General features: G+C 38.5%; 1 protein-coding gene across 1 annotated transcript; it reads right to left on the bottom strand.

Moving 5' to 3' along the window:
• Positions 1–6,311: 6,311 nt before the first annotated feature.
• On the bottom strand, positions 6,312–9,135 carry LOC131616609 (probable serine/threonine-protein kinase At1g01540). Its single transcript, XM_058887974.1, has 7 exons — positions 8,407–9,135; positions 7,854–7,958; positions 7,647–7,769; positions 7,365–7,535; positions 7,154–7,283; positions 6,834–7,043; positions 6,312–6,718 (listed from the first exon to the last, which is right to left on the bottom strand). The coding sequence occupies exons 1-7, from the start codon at positions 8,967–8,969 to the stop codon at positions 6,554–6,556; spliced, it is 1,467 nt and encodes a 488-aa protein (XP_058743957.1). The 5' UTR covers positions 8,970–9,135; the 3' UTR covers positions 6,312–6,553.
• Positions 9,136–16,514: the final 7,379 nt, after the last annotated feature.

The raw sequence follows: 16,514 nt of genomic DNA, 5'->3' as shown, positions 1-16,514 counted from the left end.
ATGCTAATTCAATGTGTGAGAGAGTGTTGGGAAGAGATCTAGTTGTGCCTACTCAAGGTTCAAGAGGCCAGGGTATCAGTCTGGTCTCCCTTAGAGCTTACTATGATGAACTCGTCTTTATGGACAACTCTACCGAGGAGCATGTTTGGTTAATGACTAAGGTCTATATAATGCTGATGTTTGGTAAACTTTTATTCCCGGAGTCGACAGGTAACACTGTCAACTTTTTCTATTTAAGTAAATTTGATAGTATTAGCAAGATTAGGAAATATAGTTGGGGGTCCGCCGTTTTGGCGATGTTATACCAGTCTCTTTGTAAGAATGCGGTTGCCGAGAAGTGCACCTTCTATGGATGTGCGTTCCTCCTACAAGTATGGGGTTGGTGGAGAATGCCGACGCTATCCCCTGTAGGCAGGAACAACTACACGTTCCCTTATGCAACAAGGTACACCTTTTTCTCTTTTTCAACGCTATTCCTTGAACGCTAACTCTCTTTTACATAAAAATCTGAAATAACATTTTTGCTCTTTTTTCTTAGGTTCTGTGGTCCTAAATTGGATTACAGTAAGAATCCAAGGGGGAGTGTTGTTTTGTATCGGGACCTAATTGATCACCTCCGAGCTGAAGATGTATTACCCCTAAACTTTTATATGATCATATAGATGTATTACAATTCATTATGTTTTTTAATAATATGTTATTTTTTCTCCTACGCAGTTTAATTGGAGACCATACTTGTTGTTGGACCATGAGCCAAACGAGAGTGACCGGGAAGTTTGGACTGCAGTAGTACCGATAATAAGGTTCAACATCGTGGAGATGCACCAATCTGACCGTGTGAGACTGCAGTTTGGCATGCATCAACCGATCCCGGATCCCCCCACTGATTTGGGTCGCTGGCATATTAAAAGAGTTAACAATCAATGGGACCACGCAGATTATCGTACATTCGCACCTGAATTTTGTGAGATGTGGAAGCAGCGTCGCAGCCGTCTGCTACAATTCCCTGTTGCCCAACTCCCCATGTTTCCAACCGCAGGATACCTTGCTTGGTATAGAACAGTCACAACCCCCGATATGTATGTGTCCGACCCCTACTACCTACACGACCCCTGCCAACAACAATACGCACAACAACCACCCCAACAACCACCCCAACAACGCCAACAACGCCAACAACGCCGACAACGCCAAACATCCGAACAACCTGACCATGAGGAATATCAAACAACACCAACAACGCCCTACCAAAGTCAACCCATCCAACAACAATCACGGGGCTTCACCCAACAACTCCGTGACGCCGACCCCTCCACTAGGCTACCCGTCCAACAACAATCGTGGGGAAGTACCCAACAACACTACGACGCTGGCCCCTCCTCCTCCACTAGGCAACCCATCCAGCAACAATCATGGGCCTTCACCCAACAACACGGCGACGCCGGCCCCTCCAGCTACAATAGGCAACCCAGCCCTGACATGGGTCTAGATGACGATTACGACCCAAACGAGCAAATGACCACTCAATCGTCACAGTACCAACAACATGGATACCCCACACCCCAATTTCCACAACACCAACAATATGGGTACACCACACCCCAACAAACAATGCCATTTTTTCAAGGTCAATCAAGCGCTGGGTTTTACCGACCATGTGACGCAACTCCACCGCCAAGACAAATCTTTGAGGGCATGGGGACCCGACTATTTGACAGCAACATACAAGAATACATGTCCAACGAGCGCATGGAGGGGCTAACACGAGGCCCACCTACCCAGACACAACAAGAACAACCAAGGAATAGGGGGGTCGTGGAGAAGTGGGTCTTCGAGATCCTTCAAATCGGATTCGAACAGTTCCAGAATGCGGAACTGGCGGTCGGAGGGGTCATGGTCCGGGTCGGAGGGGTCGTGGTCCGAGGGGTCATGAATAGCATAATATCCATGTTTTAAAAATATTCACTTTTTTTTTCGTATTTGTGATGTTTGTCCCGTACTTTCCGTATTTGTAATGTTGTTTTTGCATTTCTCGTATTTGTACTGTTTCTTCCCTAAATATATTATTAAACACTACGTGTCTAATTATTTATTTAATTGTTTTTTTTCATTATGTTAAAATAATTTTAAATAAATCAAAAACAAAATATAATTAATATATTTAATATATAATTATAATATATAGAAAAAAAAAACAAAAAAAAAATTTAAAAAAAAAAATTAAAAAAAAAACAAAAAAAAAACAAAAAAAAAGGGAAAGCACCTAGGCGCCACCCTAGGTGGCTAAAAAGGAAAAAAAATGTACATTGATGCCACCCTGAGTGGCGCATATGTTATGGACAAATGGGCATTGACGCCACCTGAGGTGGCTCCTATGTGGAGACCACCTCTGAAACTTGGTCATATGCGTAATTTTGTCAAAAACATGGTTTTTGGTGTAATTTATTTATTAAACATGGTTATTTGGATTTTTTTTCATATATTCAATCAACTACAATATTGGTTCAATATTTTAATATTTTATTAACTTATGCCCATAGTTTGTGCATCTTAAAGTGTATAAACAACAATTTCTTCAAGGTAGCAATTCTATGGACTAAACAATTACAATAATTAAAAGATGCTTATCACTTAATTCAATTAATGGGAGATTTTGGGGGATGGAACTTGAAAGGTTATTAAAATGACAATGTTATAAAAATGGGAACATTAAAAACAAATATAGAATAGTTTATTCAAAGAGGGACCACCGTTGATAAAAAGTTAAAGGGTCTTCCTAACGAGTGCCTTCAAGGGCAATGGTCAAGCATTCTAAAAAAAAAAAGTTTATAAAAAATTTAATATTTTAATTTTTGAGGTATTAAATATGCATGTTACTAAGATAAATTTACTATTTTTAAAGTCTTAACTATTATCCTGAGCTTGAGAACACTGATTAGCATTTCTCAAAGTTAAAAATAAAAACTTACACTTGTTTTGAAAAAGTTTTCTTGCTTTAAATTGGACAAGGATTCTTTACTTTTATGGAGGGAAAGGTAGAGTAACTTTAGGCAAAAAAATGAATAAGACAAATGAGATATGATATTAATTTTGGAGGGAAAAAGATGTGAGAGAAAGTAAATCAGGAGAGATAGAGAGAAAGTTAGAGAAAGGTAGAGAGTTGAAAGTTAGAGAATCCAATCCCCTTTAAATTATAACTGACCAAGAAAGTTTTGTGGTCCATACATAGTACAGAGAATTATTTTTACATATGAATGAAGAGAAATGCTAAGTGTACACCAAAAAGCTATACCTACACCTTATTTATATACCATTATACATACTCTTGTTTTTTTTAATAATTTTTTTTTGTATTTTGATTTTGTGTAACACTAAAATGATTTGAAATATCTACGGTGTAAGCATGGTGTAAGTATTTTGAGTGTAAGCATAGCAATGCTCATGAATGAATGGCAGTGAAGAGAAGCATAATCAAGTCTCAACAAACTAATCAACCATTACCACTGATGAATGAAGCAAGAGACAGAAAAAGGGGTCCCCAAGCTACATACATTACACATTTAGCTGTACAAGGATAAGTATGTACTGGCAACTCTGATATTAGAATAAAAAATGGAGGAAAGTACACTCATCTTCTAAAACATAGTTTAAAATAACAATGATAGAGACTATACTTTAAAAATAAACACTAACATTCTTTAAAATTGTATCAAATAGATAAATATTTATGTTCCTCATTAACATACTAAAAACAAATCACAATATCATTTATATCTACTATATTTTGGAAACTTAATGAAGATTAATATATATATATATATATATATATATATATATATATATATATATATATATATATATATATATATATATATATATATATATATATTTTAAAATTAAATAGAATTTCTTTATCAGTTTAAGAAATGTTAGGTGAGTGAGTGTAATTTCCCCAAAATAATTTTAAAGTATTTCACCTCTTAAGTTCACCATAATATAGTAAAAGAGGATACTTGAAAAAATATATATTGTGTAACTATACTAATTGTGAAATTATTAAAGTTTAACTATTTCTAATTTATGAAATTATTAAAGTTTAACTATTTCTAATTTATGAAGGGAATTGCTTATCCGACCTTAAGTGCTGAAAAATCACTCTATGAAAATCAGAAAAGATTTCTCTGATTTTGAAAATGCATTTTCAAGCGTACTATGAGTATCACCAAATTACGCCTAACTTGAGACTTATTTCATATATTTTTTTAAAATGTATTTCGAACATGTATTTCTGGAACTATTGTACATCCTCATGCTTTTTTTTATTGAAACACCTTTTTTTTTACATAAATTTACTTGGAGATGTATCTTCATATTCACAATACTACAGTAGACAAAATTTAGAGATACATTTTCGTATTCACATAGACAAGAGATGCATTGATGAAATTAATGATGTATTGTAACTATGCTATCATATTCTATTTTATATAAATTAAATCATATACTTTCGAAATAATATGAAGTACACAATGAAGTCAAAATAAAATACAACTGATATTAGTGTTCCTAATACAAATAATATATACTACTGCATATGACGGATTAAAGCTCCTTGTTACCACGCTCCCTCCTATATTGCAGTGTCTCTTATGCCTCTTTCGTGATGGCAACTAGAACGTCCCTCACCTTAGAACCATTCAGAAAGATTCCTCTATATACCCGTCCGCCCACGCTCTATGATAAGGTGACATATAGGCAATACATCAACAAAATTACCTGTTCATCCTCTAGTATTTCCTGATGAGTTGTCCTAGGTGGATCTCTTGAAGCATTCAGTGTCGTATAGGGATGTGACACTCTGAAATACCACTAAATGTAGCGGGAGGAGCAAACTCGGAAGGGTCTCTGAGGATACATCAGACATAAACTGCAACCCAACCATCTAAAGTAGAAGGCAATGTCGTCTAAGGGATGCGTCACACGGTGATCAACATACGCATAAAAATGTATATCTTTTGCTACCATGCAGTCAAGATACACTTTGTAAGGCTCCGCAGCCTAATTCCCTCTGAGCGAGATGAATGCAGAAACACATGGTATATCCTCAATGTAGGTCGGAGAACATGACCAACCAGATATGCATGGGGAGGTGGGAGGATCCAAGCCTGAAAAGGGCACATATGAATCATTAGTAATATCATTGCAAAAGTGTTATGAAAATGACACACAAGCACTAAAAGATGTAGAAATATTATCATCAACAACGTGATACTTCCTGTCATATGTTTGGTCTTTCACATACAACCTTCAAATAACTTGGAGTACAGGTAGTGACCCTTAGTTATACTCATGGGTCTGCTCCAAGTCAGCGAGATAGACCACATGCACATAAGTGGCACTCTTGTCCACAAAAATGGGTGTGTCAACCAAGTATAACAGGTATGCTCTCAATGTGTATGCTAATCATCACTGGAAGTCTGCTTTGCATCATGCAGCTGGTACGTATACAACCTATATAGGAATTGAAACCTAGCATGAGCCCCTTGAGTGACTTCTAACTTCTGTAGGGAATCCCATGGGACAACTCAGATAGTCTATCATCATCTCTATTAATCATGTCGTGGTCTAACAGTCTCCCCTGATCGAAAGATGCAGCAGGAATGAGACATTGTACAGTGTAATAGACATCTCACCATGTAAAAGATGAAAAGATGAAGACTTTGAGTGACATCTCTCTACTAACGCAGACAACATACCATGGTTAACTGTAATATAAATGATCATACATAAGTCTCTCATCCCAAATAGTTGTATCACATCCTGAATCGCCCATCGCAATTCATTTTTTCGATGCAATTTTATTCCTTTTTTTTAAAAGATGAAAGTGAATACAAAAATACTTACAAATTACTCATAAACAAAACCTTTACATAAGAGTATATCAGCCTCACACATAAATTTTTATTTATATCAAACGCATTTTGTGATAGTGACATGAGGGAGCATCATTAAAGAATGGCTCACATTCTTACCCTTCCCAGTTCCCACCCTTACCCACTAGAACAGCATTCATTGGTGCACTACTTGCTTTTTCATTTGTGAAATCCAAGCATACTCACGGGAGATTGTTGATAAAGTTGATCTTGATTAGCCGGCAAGCTGGTCCATTTCAAACAAGCAATCCAAACAACAAAGTTGGCAATAATGATAATTCAATGAAATTGTTCCAATCAACATAGCTGGAGTACCATATAAAAGGGCCACCAACCAATTACCCTCCTTAACTGTCAAGTACTTCAATCCAAATTCTTATGGGACCAAAATGCAATGCCAATATAGGATAGAAAATTGAATTCATCATTATAATGCTTATACTATTTTTTTACTTATAAACTTTGAGATCAATAATTATGTTTTTTTTTTATTATAATGAACCATAGAGTATAGTACAAGATTACAAATGAGGGAGGAAAAAATGATTGAATGTTTCCTCAATAAGGTATAATAAATATTGGGAAACTATTTCAAGAATAAAAAAGAATACACTTGGCTATCATCTTCTCCACCTAGTAGGCTCATGGTGACTTCTACTACTACTATCATCTTCACTTTGATCAGTGATCTCTCCACCTATCTGATTTTTATCTATACTCAAACCATTGTGGTCTCGTTGATAGTTACGTTGAGAACGAGAAGATTCTCCGGCGTTCCTTCGATCCTGCAGTCAGGAACGAGAAAGAATTGAGTGAGAAGTTTATTTCGGGTTTGAAAATGATGCAATACCGATGCTAGTTAAAGTACGTTTTAAAGTTTGAAAAGGAAAAGAGACATACCTCGCGAAATAGGACGTCGTCAGCTTCAAGCATGTGGATCACATGTCCCATTTTAGGCCTTTTTGAGGAATCAGGATCAACACATCGAAGAGCAATCAACAAAGCTCGTTTGAGAGCCTTTAAAGACGGCTTCTCGGAAAGCTTAGGATCAACTACTTCCTCGGATCTTCGACTGCCAACCATATCTTTTAACCATTCAATTAAGTTAACCTGTAATAATTCAAACTAACACGGTAAGGGGCAAAGGGAGAGAATTTCATTGGCGAGTGTAGAATGAACAATCTCAAAACTGTTTGGTGTTGTTGGTAATGGTCTCTAACCTCTTCTTTTGGTCTGCTATAATCAACGGGATTTCTCCCGCTGATTATTTCCATGATGAGTATCCCAAAGCTATACACGTCACTCCTCTCATTCAGCATTCCGGTGCAAGCGTACTCGGGTGCAACATAACTGCAGAAAGAGAATCATCGTCAATAGACCTCAAATATTATAGAGCAAAGATAGGACAACGCTTTGTTAAATCATACTAACCCAAACGTCCCCATGACTCGAGTCGTGACAAAACTGTGGTCAGAATCCAGAAGCTTAGCAAGACCGAAATCAGAAACCTTGGCGTTCCATTGGCGGTCGATGAGTATGTTGCTTGATTTCACATCTCGGTGAACAACTTTTGGTTCAAGACCCTCGTGAAGATAAGCCAGTCTAAAAAGATACACAAAATTTTTTATGATCAAAGCATTTCAAGCATCAATTTTTCTCAATAAAGATATTGAAAGTTACAAAATTATGCAGATTAGATCATGAAAACGTTACCCTTTTGCTGTGCCTAGTAAAATTTTCATCCGGATATCCCAAGTCATAGGACTCACAGGTCCAACATCCCCGTGCAGCCATTGGTCTAGATTGCCGTTGTCAACATATTCATACACAAGCATCCTATAACAAGAATCCACAATTCAAATCATAAATCTCTTCAATCTATCAAACAATTTTATTTCTAATGAGAAAAAAAAAAACTACCTGTGTGCCCCCTCAACACAGTATCCAAGCAACCTAACAAGATTCTTGTGCCGCACACGACCGATTATTTCTACCTCAACTCTAAATTCTCTCTCAGCTTGGCCTCTGAAAACAAGTTAAACACAAAATGCTTACTTCTTAGAGAAACACAAATACATCAAAACATAACCTTCATTATGCAGTACTAAAGCAACAGTAACTAATAAAATAATGAAAAATCAAAACAATGTATGAATATGACATCTCAAAACTCCTAAAAAGTGACAGCATTGTTAATTCAGTTGCAAGAAAACAAAAGAAAAATGATTCCTTTCTTCACACAAGTGAGATAACAAGTTGTTACCAAATATTTCTACACAAATTGACATAGACATAGACCCAACATCAGAATGTAACAATAGATCACAGAAAAACTCAATTTTTATATATATTTCTTCAAAGAACTGAACCTCCAATAAACAAAATTAAGCTGGAAAAAAAACGTGTCTTGTGATGACGTATCTGACGTGTCAGTGTCGTGTGTGTATGTGATTCATAGGTTAGAGTAACATACTTGTTATTCAAGAGATTCTTAACAGCAATTCTGGTACCATCAGTTAGAACACCTTTGTAAACAATCCCATAACCACCTTCCCCAATAACACTCTCTTCACACAAACCATTAGTAGCAGCTTCAAGTTCTCTAAGCGTATACCATCTCCCCCACCCAAGATGCGAAACTTCCGGTCCCATACTTCCACGCGAAGACGACACTGTTTCACACACACTACCAGAAGTTCCTCTACTCTCTCCACTGGTCGACACATGTCGGTGAATTTCCAGTTTCACCATGTCAATGGCCTGGATCTCAGGCTTCGGAGGGGTTTGTCTGATCTCTTGAATTTCCTTGGAGACGATAGGAGTGAGGGTGTTGAGGTTGAGGTTGAGGTTGGTTTTGTGGTGGTGGTGGTGGTGGTTTTTGCGGCGGCGGGAGGTGAGACAGAGGGAGATGAGGAAGAGGGTTATGACGATGAAGGAACCGACGAGGATTCCGATGATGACCCAGAGGTGGAGACCGAAGATTGAGGTTTGTTTGGAGAGTTGAGTGTTGAAGAAAGATGGGTCGTAGAATGACATGGTGGTGTTGTTTTTCTGGGTTTTGGGTTTTAGGAAATGGGTGGCATTGGATTTGGTGTGGAAGTTGAGGAAGAAAGAGAGAGTGAGAGAAAAATGGAGGAGTGAGAGAGTAAAGTGAGTGAAGAAGAGGTTAGAGAGAGAGAAAAGATAGAGTTTAAGGAAGGAAGGTTGATGTGTTATTTTTATGTTGTTGTTGGTGAAAAGTTTGTTTTTTTAGGGGACAACTTCTCTACCCATCAAAAAAAGATGGGTAGTGTACATTCCACCAATCAGATGACACCATTTAATTTTTATGTATTTAATTATTTATCATATAGAACAATTGTTTAATGTTTTCAATGTATTTTACACTAAAGGTAACCTTACCCACCTTTTTAAGATGGGTAAATAAGAATTCACCTTTTTTTTATTGATATGAAAAAAATAAATACTTAAAAAAATGAAAAAATAAATTTAAAAATGGAAAATTGTGTGGTGGGTGAATAAATTATTATGGGAGTGAAGTAATGTGTGACAGTGAGTTAGTACATTGGATTGGGATCTATTTAAGATTATGTCTTAAATAAGGTGAACATTAAGGTTATGTATAATCTAGATACACTCCTAAATTTAGGAGCATTGAGTTAGAAACTTAGTATCATCCTTGAAATAGTCATTTTTCTTGAAATGCTAAAATTATTTCAAAACAGAATTTATATGTAGACGTAGAAATAAATTAATAGATGGGTAAACGACTGACTAATTGCTCCTAGTACCTCTTTTTTGAATTTTTTTTAATAAGTCTTAATTAAAATAATAAATTCAAATGACCTACTTTTAGCCATCTCTTACATTCATTGGATAAGGATTGTTTTTTTTCGTAGACTCGTTGTTCAACACATGATTCATCCTTCTTTTTTTTTTGTTTCAAGTATTATTTAATGTTTAATTAAATATTTTAATTAAAATAATACTTAATAAAATAAATGTTTTAATATTAAAAAAATTTATGTTATTGACTATTTTTGTAAACTATACTTTAAAAAATAAAATGATTTAGGTCCCTTATTTACATTTTATTTTATTGAGAAAATAGAGATTAAAAATTTTTAATACCTCTATTTCACTATATTCACAAAAATAATTCTTTTATTTTAAATTTAAATAGTTTTGATTTTTTTCATATTTTTGTAATAAATTTTTTTATGTGTTCGTAATACCTTTTGATCCATTTTTCACATTTTGTATTTAAAATTAATGATTTGTAATTTAACTTTTTACCTTTAATGCCTTACAAAAAAAAAATTATAAGATGATTTATCATGTCTTACAAATGACATGTTATTTAAAAACTGACAAACAATCAATTTTAAAAATAAAAAATGTAAAATAGAAAAAAATGATGACTAATTTTTTAAATGGAGTAAAATAGAAAAAACTAAAAAATGTGTAATAATTAAGCCAACAAAAAAACATTAACTAAAATATAAAATGATTATTTAAAAATCTAGTTCTAAAAAAATATAGAGAAAAACATATATTTATAAAATGATCTAAATGTGATAAGAAGAACTAAAATGGATATAAAAAAAGTAACAAAATAAAAATAGATTTAGCAACAACAAAAGAATATTTTCTTTTAGTAATTTATAGCTATTATTTTAGTATATTTAAATATTATATATGAATAAAAAACAAATGTTATTTATTTTATATAATTTAATATTCATAGTTTCTGGATAGGTAAAAGAAATTTTCTTTTATTTTTATTCCTAAATTAATTTTTATAATATACTAAATTGAAAACTTTCTTCTTCTTCATTGGACAATAATTTAAAATTCAATCAAATTATATTATACCTACAGAGTCAAAATGCATTCAAAATATACTATAACTATTTATGAGAAAAGGAAAAACAATAATAATTCATATTAATAAAGTTTAATATAGTCAAATATATATATATATATATATATATATATATATATATATATATATATATATATGTAAAATTCGTATTAAACTTTAATTATTATGAAAAATATAAAGCTAAGGAATGTCACATAATATAATTTACAATGAATAATTCAATTGTGTTAAGTAATTTTTGGTCTTTATAAATATCTCAAATTTTATTTTTAAGTTGATTGAAAAATATATATTTTAATTTTTATAAAAAATTTATGCATGCAGTTTTAGACCCTGTTATTTTTTAAAATTTTAAAAATTGTTTAATTATCCTTAAATTTTAGTTTTAGAATAATTTTTTTCATACTTGTTTAAAATACTGATCTTACCGAGCAGATCAGGTGGCCAGCAACAATGAAGGCTTGAAGTTCGGGATGACGAATATGGAGAAAAATGTGGTGTACCTGCAAGGCACTCTGATACCAAAGTAAGTATGTATTCCACAAGGTACAACAAAGTAATGGGGTTTAAGTGGTAAGAAAAAGATTACCTTGCCCTCTGTGTATAGAGGACTATTTATAAGATGTTTTAGAACGGATTGGGCGCCTCCTTTTAGGGCGAATATTTAGGAGACGCGTGGATTAGTTGTTTACCGAGCACGAGGGGTCCTCGTGGTCGGTTACTTGTCATGTATGCCCAATCTGGTCGGCTGGAAACCATCACGTGCGTCCTGAAGCGTGTTGGGCCGAAGGCGGGAATGGCCCAATTGATTGGATTGGGCCGGTCCAGAACAGGAGCCCCCCAAGTCGTTACTTCCGGGCACAGGAGTGACGACTTACAAGAAGTTGACCCGAAGGCCCGTGCCCTGTCTTTTCGAGGGAGGTAGGCCGTTTATCTTTGAGGAGAGGAAGAGTCAGGTCGGTAGTGAGGAAGCGTGTAGTTTATGAAAAGTTGGTGATTGGGAATGTTGCATTAAATGCGAAATGATAGGAAATTAATTACCTAGGCAGTAGGGTTAATGATGACCATCCCTCTGCATAGTCTGGCACGTGCGGCACGTGAGGGGATTTAGGCGCCTATAAATAGAGAACAACCCTCATTTTTCCAAACTTTTCAAATTTCAGTTGCTTCGTTCTCCCTTCGCCAGCCTTTCTTCTTGCAGTGGTGTTCGTTACACATTCTCCAGTCTTTCCTCAAAATCGTACCTGTAAGTTACCTTTTAACCCTTTCGTTTTATATTTGTATGCTTTGATCACTGTATAGAATCTGATTGCATGCGGTTAGGGTAGGTTTTTAGGGAGATTTTGATGAGGATAGAAGATGAGTGTGGTGGAGTATGGCGGAGATATGGGGTTTCTCCGTCATCCATGGCAACGTTTTGAGTTTATCTTTAGATTCCAGCTTTTTGTGCCGTCGAAAGATGTTTGATTATGCTTTTGGTGTTTTCTGCGTCATAGTTAGATGTTCTGCGTTTTTGCCCTTTTCCCGGGCGCGAACTTTGTCTGGCTCGAACTTTTGTGTTTACAAGGACGTGGTTCATCTCGTCTATGGGCCGTTGACGTGCCCTTTCACTCTGGTCGATGGTGGAAGGGTGGATTTGATTTGATTGTCGAATTCACTGTTCTCTCATGTGTTTCAGGTGAAAATGGCCGATGAAACTCGTCCGATGGCGTCGAACTCGTCGTCTTCTACCCATCCTGCCCGGTAAGAGGCGCCTCAGCGGGTCTGGGTGCATCAGGAGGCACAGGAGATAGAGAGTTGCTTTTTGGAGGATGATATTGATATTTTTACTGAGGTAGGGAAGGGTGGTCGGTTCTTATTCCGGCCGAAGACGACTGAATCTGTGATGTGTACACCCCCGATTTAATTCCTATGTACGAGGTGGTATTCCGGAAGATGGGTTTTTGTGTCCCTTTTACTGAATTCCAAGTGGCGGTGTTCAACCATTTGGAGGTGGCCCCTAGACAGCTTCACCCTAATTCAATTGCTTTTATTCGAGCTTTTGAATTGGTTTGTGCCCATTTGAAGATAGCGGTGACGCTTTCTTTGTTTTTCTATATATTTTGCGTTCAGCGCATGGTGAAGGACGACCGCTATGGGTGGGTGTCCCTGAAGCAGTCCAGAAAAGTTTTCAAGTCCTATTCTGACTCTTTGAAGGGCTATAAGTCTCGCTTCTTCCTCATCCGCCCCCACTCTCGGGAAGCTCGGGAAAGTGTCTTTGATCGCGTGCCGACTTTGGATGTTAACAGTCGCCCGGTACTTAATGATATTGGGGAGCCCGTCACCTTTCGTCGGTACAAGTTCAGGTTTTTCTGGTCTCGGGATCACTTTAGGTATGGGACCGACCAGTACATCACCCGTCTTTCGGACTTAGATGATGATGCTCGAAGGGATTATGCTGCTCTTCAGCAGTTTGTGCAGGGTCTTCCTGTTGTTGCTAAGGTGGACCGCTTGGGGGTACCAGTCCTTGGCGATGACGGGGAGCCGATCAGAGAGCCAGGGGTGATTAGTATTAAGGAGCTTCTAGCCAGGGGTACCGACGAGGGAGTGTTTGCTTATTTGGGTACCAATTTTAAGTTGTTTTGTTTTTTTTAGCTCTTCGTTGTTTTAGTAGCTTCTCTCCTTACTGGTTTTATGAGGGGCAAAATTCTCATGTTTTCTCTTTTCTTTTCGCAAAGTCAATGGATCAAGCCCGTCATGACCGGATGCTGACGCAGGCTAGCAAATTGAAGGGAATAGTTAAGAAAAGTGTCGGTCCTCAGTTGGCATCTGTTCAACGGTCCTCGGTTGTTGGGTCGGGTGCTTCTTCCTCCTCTGCGGGCGTTCCTTGTTCCCCTTCCAGGACTCCAGATCAGGGTGAATCTTTGAGGCCAGTCACGGTCCTTCCTTCTCCTCTGCGCCCAGATCCTGATCCGGATGCCTTGGTCTACCGCAAGCGCCAGAGAACTGAAGCCGTGGATCTTACTCAGGATGAGGCTGCTGACATTTTCACCCTTCCTTCTTGCTTTCTTCAGCCCAGGTTTTTCGAAGGTGGTCCTTCGTTGACTATCCCGTGCGCTGAATCTTTGCATATTGAGGGTTTGGATCCTTCTGTTCGTCAAAGGTTCCTTGTGCAAGATGCTTCGGCCGTGGTTCGTCTTCTGGAAATGGCCACTCTCTATGCTCGCTCGGCGCCTTTGTCAGCGGAAGCGGCGAAGTTGCTTCAGGAGCAGGTCAAAATGGGTGCGTCTACCTTGGAGGAGAAGGACCGATTGCTGAGGGAACAAGGCGAGGAATTGGACGTGGTGAAGGCTCGGCTGGCCCAAAAGGAGGCTGCTCTGATGGATGTGCAAGGTCAGTACACCTTGCTCTCCAAGACCTTGTATGGAACAATGTTGTCTTCTTCGGTTAAGGAGGCATATCTTGGCCGTTTTCAGACACCTGCTGAGGATGAGTCGGAAGAGGAGAGGGCTCTTTTAACCCTGGCAGAATTGATTCAATATATCAGAGTCTTGGAGAGCGATTGTGTGGCGGCTGCCGAAGATACCTACAACTCTACTGTGGCCCAACTTAAATTGAAGAATCCGGGGGTAGAGTTGGTGGTCGAAGGTACCGGGCCTTACCACCGTGTGGAGGACGACCAGATTGTCCTCCAGCCTTTGGGGAGGGGCCCATGATCTAGGGAGCCGAGAATGCCCAAGTTGAGGAAGGTGTTTGAAGTTATTTTGTCTAAGTGTGGGGCCTACGTGCCCGTTATTTTGTAATGTTATTTCTCTGGGGGGTATGCCCCCCGTTTTAATCCTGTATGTACAATATACCAGCTCGGTCTATATGGCCGTAGTTGGGCATATTTTCGGGTTGTTTGCCCGCTTTTATTTTAAATGTACTTAGTTTTTAACGCTTTTGTGATTTTCTTTGGGACTTGTGCGCGTGCGTTATGAGTTTTTGGGAGATGCGTTATCGTTTTCCAATGTCTTCATTCCTTAACGGCACATTTGTTTCCCAAGATTATTGTTCCCCTTCTCCCCTTATAAAAGGAGGTCTTATGGACCTCTTCTTTCTTCATTTCTTCGCAGGGATGGGTGGAGCTAACAAGAAAAAGGTATCCTCAACCTCATGTTCCCGTGGGGTGAAGAAGGTGAACGAGAAGAAGCAGGCTTCGATTGGCTCTACTTCTCGCTCTCGTGTCTCTTTGAGTTCAGATGCTCGTGCTCGGGAGACTGGTGTGAGAGTCGTCGTTAACGCGGATGGTTCCGAGACTGAGTGGGATGAAGATTGGTATCAGTAAATTCACTCGGAGGAGTTTGCCAATCGGGAGGAATAAAGTGCTTTCTTCTTAATTGTTTGTTTTGTAATTTCTCGTTAATGATGAATAAAATACTGTTGTTATTCCTTTATATATTTATGTTGCATTTTATGAAGATTTGCTTGACGTATAACGTGTTTGATCGCCCAGTGTGTGGAACTGTGGTCGATTACCGAGGACATGTGCCTGGCATATGGTGAGTCTCAGATTTCGTTGTATAGAGCTCTGGGGCTCATGGCGTGAACGGTCCCCTTGCGAGTGGGGCGTTCTGCCATCATGGTACTTGTTTACGACGGGGATGCTCGGTGTTCGGGCCCCCCCGAAGGACAAGAAGTCTGTCCAATTAATAGAGCAGGCTTCTGTCGTATTGTAATATTGATAGGTGCTCGGCACGTACCATGCCGCACATGTGTTTCTAACTGTAATATTGTTTAAGCTTTTCAGCGTTCCAAGGTCGAGCGAGTTCTTCTCCTTGCAAATTCTCCAAGTAATATGCCCCATTTTCTATCTTTGCCCGGACACGGTAGGGGCCTTCCCAATTCGCGGCCAATTTGCCTTCTCGGGAATCCTTGTGGTTTCTTTTTAGCACTAGGCTGTCTATTTTGAATTCCCGTTTAATGACCTTAGCATCATGTCTTAGGGCAATTTTTTGTTTAAGTGAAGTTTCCCGTAGAGTGGCCCCGGTGCGAATTTCCTCGACCAGGTCGAGCTCTTCCCTGATTGCCTCGGTGTTGCCCTCTGACTCGAGTGGCTCTTCGACGCGTCTTGAGGGCACATGTATTTCGACGGGGATGACGGCCTCTGTTCCATACGTCAGTCGGAAGGAGGTCTCCCCGGTAGTGGAATGTGGGGTGCTGCGATAGGCCCATAGGACGCTGTGCAGCTCTTCCACCCATCCCCTTTTTATTTCGTCTAGTCTTCTTTTGAGGCCCCTCAAATTACTCTGTTGGCGGCCTCTGCTTGCCCGTTCGTTTGTGGGTGCTCGACTGACGCGAAATGCTGCTTCGTACCTAATTTCGTGACGAATTCTTGGAAGCGCCCGTCTGTGAACTGGGTGCCATTATCGGTGATGATAGCTAATGGTACCCCGAACCGGGCGAGGATGTTTCTTTTGTAGAAGCGGAGTACAGATAAGGATGTGATTTTGGCTAGTGGCTCGGCCTCGATCCATTTGGTAAAATAGTCGACCGCAACTATGAGAGACTTGTTCTGATTGCTTCCGGTCACAAACGGACCGAGGAGATCCATCCCCCACCACGCGAACGGCCAGGGAGATGATAATGATTTGAGTTCGTTGGGGGGCGCGATGTGCATGTCCCCGAAACGTTGGCATTTGTCGCATTTCTTAACATACTCTTTGGCGTCGTCCTGC

The sequence above is a fragment of the Vicia villosa genome, linkage group LG7, assembly GCF_029867415.1.
Source record: "Vicia villosa cultivar HV-30 ecotype Madison, WI linkage group LG7, Vvil1.0, whole genome shotgun sequence".
Lineage (NCBI taxonomy): Eukaryota > Viridiplantae > Streptophyta > Magnoliopsida > Fabales > Fabaceae > Vicia > Vicia villosa.
Note: the sequence above shows the minus strand (reverse complement) of the source record. Positions and strands in the feature narration are given on the sequence as shown.

Excerpts from the sequence above, each read along its gene's own strand:
- LOC131616609 (XM_058887974.1), bottom strand. The coding sequence starts at position 8,969 with ATGTCATTCTACGACCCATCTTTCTTCAACACTCAACTCTCCAAACAA. Across the intron at positions 7,284-7,364 it reads CGAGTCATGGGGACGTTTGG|TTATGTTGCACCCGAGTACG; the intron begins GTTAGTATGATT and ends CTCTTTCTGCAG. Across the intron at positions 6,719-6,833 it reads ACGACGTCCTATTTCGCGAG|GATCGAAGGAACGCCGGAGA; the intron begins GTATGTCTCTTT and ends TCCTGACTGCAG.